The 12,321-nt window shown below is 40.2% G+C and overlaps 1 protein-coding gene across 1 annotated transcript; it reads right to left on the bottom strand.

Annotated features, from left to right (window-relative positions):
- Positions 1-241: 241 nt before the first annotated feature.
- On the bottom strand, positions 242-1,763 carry LOC145823881 (uncharacterized). Its single transcript, XM_082923430.1, has 4 exons — positions 754-1,763; positions 615-669; positions 494-518; positions 242-381 (listed from the first exon to the last, which is right to left on the bottom strand). Exons 1-4 carry the CDS (start codon positions 1,761-1,763, stop codon positions 242-244), a joined length of 1,230 nt encoding a protein of 409 aa, XP_082779556.1.
- Positions 1,764-12,321: the final 10,558 nt, after the last annotated feature.

Raw genomic sequence — 12,321 nt, 5'->3', positions numbered from 1 at the left:
TGAACACATCCAAACAGCGACCCAAATCTGAACGAAATCAGCCCATAAAACGGCTACAACTAGCAGCAGACATAAAATAATAGACCATGTACATCCCACACGGCTAGGCCAAAAGGAGTGACAACCTAGCAAAACACTCATAGTCCATACACAGTACAATAAAATAAAAATAAAAGAAAGACAAGTATCCACAAAGGCGCTACAAGCAGCCATCATCAAGTGCCAGAAAACACGACCACCCTTAGAACTCAAACATTGTAGTGGACCCACAGCCGCCCGATCTGCCCAGCATAGGAATATCATAACAGCCACATCCTTCAGACGCGTAGCACGTATCCCTATCCAGGCAGCCACCATATTGCTCAAACATTGTAATAGGCCCTGTAGAAGAAATCAGAAGTGAGTATATCCAGTGATACCAAAGACAAAACATAGCAGCAGCACACTCAATGTAGGAACTCTCATCACTAGGGCCCACAGTTTAGGGGCTCACACCACTCGAAATTAGCTTCCTTAACCTGCACATAAAAATTTACAGTATATATAGTCATTAGTAAAAAATTTATGGCTAACATCACTCGACCCACAGATAATTGGAGAACATATAAAGTAACTTTCATCACTCGACCCTCAAGGATAGATAGATCCACTTGGGACACCCGAACATACCTGCAAAAGAAAAAAAGCTTAAATACATAAAGCCCTCATATAAGCTCACCATCTCTCGACCCACATTTAGTGAACTCACATCACTCAGCAGCCCTCCCATTTCTGATGCTATGGGGCTTCAAAATTGTCTCCGGCAAACTCCATTTATCAAGAAACCATTTGTCACCATTGGATTTAGGAATATTCTTAAGTGACAGCATTCTATTTCTAACCATTTGGATAACAAATTTAATGACCACCTCTTCAGGTTTTAGCTCTTTGTTAAAAATTCTGTTATTTCTCTCAATCCAGATCATGTAAATAGAACACAAGAATGCATTACTAATGATATTCACCCTCAAAGAGTTACCTTTAGTCTCCGTAGAAGCAAAAGTAACACTATCAGGCCAGCCAAGGACAGGCCACTTAATGTTACAAGCAACTTCAATGGCACTCCAGACTCTACTAGAGAAGATGCATTCAAAGAATAGATGAGAGTGGCTTTCCTCCAGGTGGAGGCAAAAGGGGCATTGAGAGCTAGTGGACAGGCCAAACATACGGAGTCTATCACCAGTGTAAAGTCTATTGTGGAGAGCCACCCAAACAATGAAGCTGACTTTAGGGATTCTGTGAGGGCCCCACACAAGCTTATGCCAAACCACTTTATCGAATTTCTTTCTCCAATGATTCCAAGCTGATTGAATGGAAAACTTACCATCAGTGGTAAGATTCCAAATAGCTTGATCAGTGCTGGAAGGATTGGGATGAAAACACACAGGAGTAGAGGAGATTAGCTCCTGAATTTCCCAAGAATTGGGAAAAGGCCACTTCCAAGAAGACCTATCAATGATTTTACTGACTTTTGTATCACTGTTAAGGGCAGAGTCATAAATAATTCTATCCCCGAATTTGTTCCAAAGAGGACCAATGGGATGCCAATTATCAAACCAAAGGAAAGTGGTGTCCCCACACCCAATCTTATGCTTAATCAGTGGGGAAACCCACTTCCTAAGAGACAATAATTTTCTCCACACCCAAGAGGGATCATTAGGAACCTTAACTATCCAGAAACTCTTCCCCTTTAATAAATAGGATTTGACCCACTGACACCACATCGATCCCTCACCCCCAGAAAACAAAAACCAAATGTGTTTAGCTATGGCCGCTCTATTCCAAATATCTAAAGATTTAAAGCCCAAACCTCCCTCATTTTTCGGAGCACACACAGAATCCTAGGCAATTTTGGCACTATGAGTTTTAAGATCAGTACCAGACCAAATGAAGGCTTTAAGAATACTATCAATCTCCCTAATGACCTTCTTGGGAAGAATGAAAAGGGAGGACCAGTACACTTGCATAGAAAAGAGAATGGATTGAATGAGCTGGCTTCTACCAGCGTAAGATAAAGCTCTATTGGTCCAACTCTTCACTCTTTTGGTAATCCTATCAATGAGAGGACCACAATCAGTAGCCCTCAACTTCGTGGTAATCAAGGGGACACCAAGGTACCTAACAGGAAGAGTCCCTTCATTAAACTTAGCAATCTCAAGAATAGAAGCTCTCAACTCCATATCACAACCAGAAAAGTAGATGTTACTTTTGCTGGGATTAGGAATTAGGCCAGACAAGGATGAAAACTCCTTAAGGCCTTCCATAATGAGCTTAACAGTAGAGGCATCACCCCTACTAAAGATCATAAGATCATCAGCGAAGCAAAGATTAATGATTTTAGTCTTGTCGCACTTCCAATGAAACTTAAAAAGAGGGTGCTTAGCTTTCTCCGCCAAGATTTTGGCCAGGATTTCCATGGCCCAAACAAATAAGTAAGGGGACATAGGGTCACCTTGTCTTACACCTCTAGCTCCTTTAAAATAGCCATGAAGGCTACCATTGATACAAATTGAAAAGGAAGGGCTAGTGATGCAGGCCTTGATCCAAGAAATCATGACAGGAGGAAAGGCCATAGCCTTGAGAATATCAAGAATAAAATCCCATCTCACACTATCATAAGCTTTCATGATATCCACCTTCATAGCACACTTCGGAGTAGGGGAATGCCTGTGGTACCCCCTCATAAGCTCTTGAGATAGGAAGATATTGTCAGAAATTCTCCGACCCTGAACAAAAGCGGATTGAACAGGGTCAATAAGATCAGGGAGAACGGATTTAATCCTGTTAGCTATGATCTTGGCAATGCACTTATAGATGGTGTTGCAACAAGAAATGGGCCTGAAGTCACCCACTTTCGCAGGGTTGGGGACTTTGGGAATGAGAGCAATGATTGTGCTATTAACTTCAGACAGAAGCTTGCCTGACTCAAAGAACGTTCTAATGGCTTGGATAACATCTCTCCCAACAATAGCCCAGGATGTCTTAAAAAAACCCGCAGAGAAACCGTCAGGACCGGGAGCCTTATTGGTCTTAAGAGACCAAAAAGTATCCTTGATCTCTTGGTCAGTCACAGGGCTCGCAAGCACAAGAGATTGATCAGGAGAAACACAGGTCTTAACCAGGGACTGAATTCTAGCAAAACCATGATACTGGTCATCAAACGGGGTACCAAATAAACCAGAGAAAAAGTTTGTGAATGCATTCTGGATGTCCTCTATTTTAGAAGATTTTTGGCCATCCATCAACTCCAGATTCAAAATCTTACCCCTATTGATATTACCCTTAATGGTTTTGAAGAAGAAGCTACTATTTCTATCCCCTTGACTAAGCCACTGGACACGAGATTTCTGGAGAGCCAAACTCTCTTCAACAGCCAGGAGGTCAACATGCTGCTTAAAGATAGTGCGCTCAATTTTCTGCAACTCACAATTACTCGGATCCTTATCCAGCTTACATTGAGCAGAGAAGAGCTTACACTTAGAGGTTTGGACTCTAGTAGTTATGTCACTAAAGTCTTTCTTGTTCAGAGCCTTGAGTTCAGGCTTCAAATATCTCAATTTTTGGCACACCCTATACATAGGAACACCATAAATATACTGATTCCAAACTCTAGACACCACAGAATTAAAGTCCTTATGGTCGGCCCAAAAGTCAAAATATTTAAAAGGTTTCTTAAAAGAAGATTTCTTGTCAGAAACATTAACCACAGCAGGAGAGTGGTCAGATATGCCAGAGGGTAAAAATGTGGCAAAAGAGGCAGGAAAGGTATCCAGCCAAGCCTCATTAACCAGCACTCTATCAATTTTGGTTGCGATGTAATCCCCACTAGTTCTCTTATTGGCCCAGGTAAATTGGCAACCCCCGTAAGAGAGATCAACCAACTCAGATTTCAGAATGTATGAATTAAACTCCTCTTTGACCCTAGACCAACTAACAGAGCCCCCAGATTTCTCATACGGGTATCTTATAGCATTGAAGTCCCCCAGAAACATGATAGGAGTTTTGGACTGCAAATGGGAAGTCGTAGCCATAAACTCAAAAAACTCTTTTCGAATGTCAGGTTTATTATCAGCATAAACAAAACAGATTTTAAACATGTTATCAGACGAAAATTCATGAACTTCGCAAAAAATATATTGGTCAGAAGCTGATAACAATGTAACCTTACAAAAAGCTGGGTCCCAGCAGATGCAGATCCTCCCAGTTTTAGTAGGTTGTGAGTTTGTCAAAAAGGGCCAATTGTTTACACCAGAAAAAATCTGCTGTTCATTTAAAGCTTTTATTTTCGTTTCCAAAATGCCCAAGATTTTAATGTCTTCATTTAACAAAAAATTTTTAACCTCCTTCAGTCGATGAGGATTATTAAATCCTCTAACATTCCAAGATGCAGTTTTTAAAGACATTGGAAATCACAAAAAATAAGAAACCCACAACCAGATAAACTGGGATTTACCTGCGTTTCTTCCTCTGGCTCTTGTTTCCTTTGCCAGAGGAGCTTCCTTTTGCCTTAGTGCCAATTTGAGCCTTCTTAGTGGCCGAACTACCAGGGGTGGTTTCCACTAGATTTTCCACTTTAGCCCGCAATTCTACATCATTGGGAAGAACCAAACTGGTAATTTCCATCAGACTGTTCTTCAAAGCCTTCAAGCCATCTATCTCTTGAACCTCAATCTCCCCCTCAGATGGAGTAGACACTGCTTACTTACCAAAAAAAAGGAGTAGACACTGCTGATGGTACTGGGATAGTTTTCTGAACCTCAATTTCCCCTTCAATCTCCACTGACTCCTCCTGAATATGCTCTAGCTGTAGGCTCTGCCTTACATCAGATTTCGGTAGGCCATCCTCCTTTGAAATTGCAGGAGTATCTGTCTCAGGGACATCAACCTTTCTCTTACCTTTGACAGTTTCCCATCCCGGATCTAGGTTGTCTTCTGTTTGTTTCTGGAGGTTTAACAGGGCAGCCACTTGGGTCTTAACACATTTGGTAGTGTCATGCCCAAAAACTACACAGTGGTCACACTTAGGGGGTAAACCCTGATATTCGACTTTTACTACAGCTTCTGCATCTTCACAATTAACTTTAAACATCGATGGAAGAGTGGATGTTGCTTCAACCTCCACGCAGACTCTGGCAAAGGACACTATACTACCCTGTTCAGTGAGTTGATCCATAAACAAAGAAGTACCTACGGCACTTGCAATCCGGCTCAGCCCATCACTATCCCAATACTCAAAAGGCACATTGAAAAACTTAGCCCAGACTGGAACAGTAGTAGCTTTTTCCTTCAAAAGCTTCATCATCCGAGTCCATTTTTTCAGAAAAAGGTTAGAACCACCTATGTACCATGGCCCTCCTTCAAGGACCGCACTATAACATTCAGGGCTTTCAAAAATGAAGAAGCTAAAGCCTTCTCCATTTGCTAGAACTTCCTTCAAACCCTTATTTTTCCATAAAGCAAAAGCACTGTTTTTCAAGTAATTATAAGCCACCCCTTTGTCCAGGAAGTACCCTACTAGACATGAATCTCATTTCTCTAAGGGGTTGGGCCATGGGGGAAGACTCACACTAACATAGCCATCACTCCGAATAGGGGGAACATACCTCAACGGGATATTAGATCGCGATGAGGATGCAGCCACATCAGCCCAGGATTTCGAAGGGCCTTGGCCTCTGCTTCCTCCTTGCCCTCTACCTCCTCTACCTCCTCTGAAATTTGAAAGCCCACCCCTTCGGGAAGCCATATCTTCGCGACCAACATCACCGAGGTTCGGCGTCTGCACTGGGATCTCTTCAGTAGTTTGGACCACCTCGACTGAGACAGTATTCTCTTCCAGCCCTAGATCTGTGGGACGATCTAGAAGATTCTCATCCTGATTCTTACCATCAAGCCTGTTTCGAGCAACCAGGACACTATCAGGTAGGTTTTGAAACAAAGGGGTTTCAAAATCCGTACGATCTGACCATCGCGCTGAAAATAATGAACCCGCGGTAGATGGCGAGGTCATTATCGATGAGGATGGGTCTTTCATTCTCGCTATACGATCGGCCAATTGTTGAAAGTCTGAGGGTTTTACTGCCCTTCGTTCTTCCTGATTCAAAGATTTCTCCACAACCTCGGTATCGTTAGAATGCCCGAGATTCAAACCATCCCCATCTATGTGATCTGAAGACAGATCCATGGACGCTGCACTCAAAACCCCAAATCTGTTGCTAACAAACCCTCGTGTATCACTCGCTATACCCACCGTAGGAACGATGCTAACCCTATCCTTTACCCGAAGATCCAAAGGACTTTCAGTATTTAGTAACACATTAACTCCTGTCATCTTAATCAATGAGGAATTGAAACCCTAGAAACGCAGGTTTCTAGAGAGATGCGGGAGCTTCTCACTCTAACCCATTTCTGTAATTTCCCTCACTTACCACCAATTGTTTCATTAGCTTAAGTGGCCAAATTTAACTTAAACTAACTTTGCTTAGCCTCTAATGAAGAGAATTTTCTCAGTAATTGATGCTTAACGATATTAGTTTAACTTAAGCACTTAATTTAAGGTTTTCTAAATCCCCTAAGTGTTCAATTCTCAAGTCCAAATGGATGAATTTGAATTCCCTTTGATTTTCTTTCTATTTCTCTTTCTTTTCTCAAACTTTCTCTTCTTGCTCTGAAGAAGAATGCTACTCTCTAACTTTCTCCGTCGATCTCCGTCTTTCTCTATTTTGTTCTACAAACTAATTAGCTTATGCCACCAATTGTTTCATTATTTTAATTGACAAAGTCTAACCCAAACTAACTAATTACTCACCCAAAAAAAAAACCCAAACTAACCTTGCTTAGCCCCTAAGAAAGAGAATTTTCTGAGTAAGTTTATCTTAACGATATGAGTTTACGTAAGCACCTCATTTAAGGTTTTCTAAATCATCTAAGTGTTCGATTCTCAAGTCCAAAAGGCTGAATCTTAATTCTCTTTGATTTTCTTCATCTTTCTCTTTTCTTCTCTAACTTTCTCCGTCCTTCTCTATTTTGTTCTGCGAACTAATTAGGTTAGGAGACCAATTGTTTCATTAGCTTAACTGGTCAAGTTTAACTCACACTAACCTTGCTTAGCCTCCAAGAAAGAGAATTTTCTGAGTAATTGGAGCTTAACGATATTAGTTTAACTTAAGCACCTTATTTAAGGTTTTCTAAATCACCTAAGTGTTTAATTCTAAAGTCCAAAAAGATGAATTTGAATTCCCTTTGATTTTCTTCCTATTACACTTTCTCTTTCTCAAACTTTCTCTTTTTGCTCTCAAGAAGAATGTTTCTCTCTAACTTGCTACACGTCATTCTCCATCCTCCTCTATTTTGTTCTACAAACAAATTAGCTCCGGCCACCAATTGTTTCATCAACTTAAGTGGGGAAGTTTAACCCAAACTAACCTTGCCTAGCCTCTAAGAAAGAGAACTTTCTGAGTAATTTTAGCTTAACGATATGAGTTTAACTTAAGAACCTCATTTATGGCCTTCTAAATCACATAAGTGTTCAATTCTCAAGTCCAAAAGGAAGAATTTGTATTTCCTTTGATTTTCATCCTATTTCTCTTTCTTTTCTCTAACTTCCTTCGTCGTTCTCCATCCTTCTTAGCTTAAGCCACCAATTGTTTCGTTAGCATAATTGGCCAAGTATAACTCAAACTAACCTTGCTTAGTCCGTAAGAAAGAGAATTTTCTCAGTAACTTTAGCTTAACGATATGAGTTTAACCTAAGCACCCCATTTAAGATTTTCTAATTCACCTAAGTGTTCAATTCACAAGTCCAAAAGGGAGAATTTGAATTTCCTTTGATTTTCTTCCTATTTCTCTTTCTTTTCTGCAACTTTCTCTTCTGACGCTGGAGCAAAATCTTTCTCTCTAACTTTCTCCGCCGTTCTCCATCCTTCTCTATTTTGTTCTACGAACTAATTAGCTTAGGCCAACAATTGTTTCAATAGCTTAAGTAGCCAAAATTCAACTCAAACAAACCTTGCTTGGTCCTCTAAGAAAGATAATTTTCTGAGTAATTTTAGTTTAACCATAATAAGAGTTAAACTTATGCACCTCATTTAAGATTTTCCAAATCGCCTAAGTGTTCAATTCTCAACTCCAAAAGGATGAATTTCAATTCCCTTTGTTTTTCTTCATCTTTCTCTTTCATTTCTCTAAGCTCTTCCACCTCTCAAGAAAAACCTTTCTCTCTAACTTAACCATACTTGTTCTTCAGTGGCCAAGTTTAATTCAACACCTTATTTAAGGTGTTCTAAATCAACTAATCGTTCAATTCACAAGTCCAAAAGGATGAATTTGAATTCCTTAAGATTTTTTATTCCTATTTCTGTTTCTTTTCTACAACTTTCTCCTCTTGCTCTCAAGCAAAATGTTTCTCTCTTTCTCTGTCGTTCTCCATCCTTCTCTGTTTTGTTCTACGAACTGGTTAGCTTAAGTGGCCAAGTTTAACTCAAACAAACCTTGTTTGGTCCTCTAAGAAAGATAATTTTCTGAGTAATTTTATCTTAACCATAATAAGAGTTTTCAAAATCTCCTGAGTGTTCAATTCTCAACTCCAAAAGGATGAATTTCAATTCCCTTTGTTTTTCTTCATCTTTCTCTTTCATTTCTCTAACTTTCTCTTCCACCTCTCAAGAAGAACCTTTCCCTCTAACTTAACCATACTTGTTCTTAAGTGGCCAAGTTTAATTCAACACCTTATTTAAGGTGTTCTAAATCACCAAATCATTCAATTCACAAGTCCAAAAGGATGAATTTGAATTCCTTAACATTTTATTCCTATTTCTGTTTCTTTTCTACAACTTTCTCCTCTAGCTCTCAAGCAAAATGTTTCTCTCTTTCTCTGCCGTTCTCCATCCTTCTCTGTTTTGTTCTACGAGCTGGTTAGCTTAAGTAGCCAAGTTTAACTCAAACAAACCTTGCTTGGTCCTCTAAGAAAGATAATTTTCTGAGTAATTTTAGCTTAACCATAATAAGAGTTTAACTTATGCACCTCATTTAAGGTTTTCAAAATCGCCTAAGTGTTCAATTCTCAACTCCAAAAGGATGAATTTCAATTCTCTTTGTTTTTCTTCATCTTTCTCTTTCATTTCTCTAACTTTCTCTTCCACCTCTCAAGAAGAACCTTTCTCTCTAACTTAACCATACTTGTTCTTAAGTGGCCAAGTTTAATTCAACACCTTATTTACGGTGTTCTAAATCACCTAATCGTTCAATTCACAAGTCCAAAAGGATGAATTTGAATTCCTTAAGATTTTATTCCTATTTCTGTTTCTTTTCTACAACTTTCTCCTCTAGCTCTCAAGCAAAATGTTTCTCTCTTTCTCTGCCGTTCTCCATCCTTCTCTGTTTTGTTCTACGAACTTAAGTGGCCAAGTTTAACTCAAACTAACCTTGCTTAGCCACTAAGAAAGGGAATTGTCAGAACAACTGTAGCGTAACGATATTAATTTGACTTAAGCATCTCATTTAAGGTTTTCTAAATCACCTAAGTGTTCAATTCACAAGTCCAAAAGGATGAATTTGAATTCCTTAAGATTTTATTCCTATTTCTGTTTCTTTTTTTTTTTTTGGGTGAATAAGAAATAAATAAAACAGAAAATTTACACGAATACAAGGGGCATCCCCCAGGCCCTACCACAAATTACAATAACAACGCCCAAACTGAAAAGACTAGAAGAGACTCCAGCCACAAACGAAAAAGCCTACCATCACACTAAACCGGGAACACGCGCAGCCATGACAACTTAGCGGAACATAATATTTGTTCAAGAACCATGTCCCCACATCAGATAGGGGTCTTGCACAAATACAACATCAGCCCAACAGTTGCACCGAACTGGAATAATACAAAGTCCCACGTGAAATGCCAAAAAACCAGCCCATCTCAAACATGGCCAGAACTAATAAACAAAAACAGCCCAAAAAGGGACAGAACTATGATATACAAAAATTACAAACACACCATACGGATATTTTTTTTTTGGGTGAATAAGAAATAATATAAAACAGAAAGATTTACAAAAATACAAGGGGCATACCCCAGGGCCCTAACAACAGAAAAACAACACGAGCCTCAGCCCACAGACACCGAAGCCCAAAGAAACACAAACAAAAACACTAGACCAAACTTAGGAGCTACATCCGAAAATTAGGAGAGCCAAAAGAAAACTTAGCCAATCGAACTGTACAAAGGCCATATCCTATGATGAATAGGGACCTTGTACAAAAGACAAAACCAGCAACCAACAAGCACCACTACAACAGTCCAAAGCTCCCTACACAACCCGTAGGGATGGGCAGCATCACACCCACAAAACCTCCCTACACAACCCGTAGGGATAGGCACCTGTAACAAAATAAATATAATACAAAAATAGTAACCCAAGCAAATTGATGAACCAAGAGGGGCCCATCCTACCGAATTGCTCAAAAAACCTGTTACACGAGACACCAAAGTACACATGAAACCTCCTACACAACCCGTAGGAGTAGGCAAACTGCAAACTACAACTGTGAACAAATAAAAATAAAAAGAAAGACCACTGATTAGCTCCCACTAGTAGCATAGCAAGGCGCTTGAAGCAGCCATCACCATGGTACATACACACCCTGCCAACTGCCACCCAAATCTGAACAGCAATTGGCCACCACTCCTCCACAGCAAGAGAGAAATAAAAGAAATGAAGATAGCTTATGAACCCACTGAAATGCCTAGGCAAGGCGCAACTTGCAGCCATCACCGAAGAGTAAATCCACACAGCGTACAACGCCAAAGAGGGGCGCTGATTGCAGCCACCTTCACACCACCAGGCAAACCCCGGCACAGATTGCTGCCAATGCCCAGAGATAGTCACCAACAGCAAACTTCTTGCAGCCAAAGCCCAAATCCAATAACCATCCAAGAGAAACTGCCAGGAGCAATCCCACCTTACAAGTTGCTGCTTAACCTGTTCAACATATAATAGAGAGGAATTTCCATAACAATATATTGAGTCATACAGAAGAAGAAACAACAAGCATTCAGTATAGGACCTCTCCTCACTCGACCCACAATAAAAGAGAGCTCTCCACTCAATGTAAGATCTCCCATCACTCGGCCCACATATTCTGTGCTCTCTCATTCCAGCCAGCTGAACAATGTACTTGAAATTCCATAAACCTGCACAAAAATATATATAATATATAGTACATGTTAGTCTAAAATATATGTACTTCCTCCCCCCACTCAACCCACATTTACAAGAGGAACTGTGCTGGCTCACATCACTCAACCCTCCCTTCATAGGCTCCAGATTTTGTGAATATTTGGGATCCATAATAGCTGATAGAATCTGCGAATAACACCATCTGCAAGACAGCACAAGTTGTTAGACAAAAACACTCCTTATCTGCTCACCATCACTCAACCCTCAATGTAGGGAAACTCACACCACTCGAATTCCTTTCGGCTGCAGCAGTTTGGGACTGCAACAGGATTTTAGAAGGTAGGTTACATTGTTCCAAATACCAGTTGTCACCTGCATAAGCTTTCACATTTTCCATAGAAAGGAGTCTACCCCTAACCATTTGGATGATAGAGTTAGTGACAATCTCTTCAGGTTTGAAAACCTTACTAAAGATTCTACTATTTCTCTCCATCCAAATGTGGTAGATAGTGCAGAGAAAAGAGAGTTTCATAATCACAGATTTCAGAGATTTACCATTGATGGATTTAGTAGCAAACTCAACAAGTTCCAACCAGGGCAAAGAAGGCCAATGGGAATTACACTTAGCTTGGATAACAGCCCAAATCCTAGAGGAGTAGTGACACCTAAAGAACAGATGGGAATAGTTTTCCTCAGGAGCACAACATAAAGGGCAGCTAGGGCTCGTAAGAAGACCAAAGATTTGGAGTCTATCCCCAGTGTTAAGTCTCTCATGGATAGCCAGCCACACAATGAAACTAACCCTAGGGATAACAGGAGGACCCCAAATGAGATTAGACCAAGTAACGTTTGGGCCCTTGTCCCTCCAACATTCCCAAGCAGAGTGAATAGAAAAGGAGCCATCAGTAGTCAAACTCCACACAGGAATATCAGGGGAATCAAGGGAAGGTTTAAGAGAAGGAGGAGTGGCAGCAATCCATTCCTGTATCTCCCAAGAGTTAGGAAAAGGCCAGTTCCAAGAATCATTTGAGATAATTGAACTAACCTTAGAATTGTCAGGAAGGTTGGTATCATACAAAATCCTAGGACCATACCGAAGCAAGAGCGA

Source organism: Camellia sinensis, chromosome 4, assembly GCF_055761805.1.
Source record: "Camellia sinensis isolate YWXY chromosome 4, ASM5576180v1, whole genome shotgun sequence".
NCBI lineage: Eukaryota > Viridiplantae > Streptophyta > Magnoliopsida > Ericales > Theaceae > Camellia > Camellia sinensis.
The sequence above is the reverse complement of the archived record's forward strand: the minus strand, read 5'-3'. Positions and strand labels throughout refer to the sequence as shown.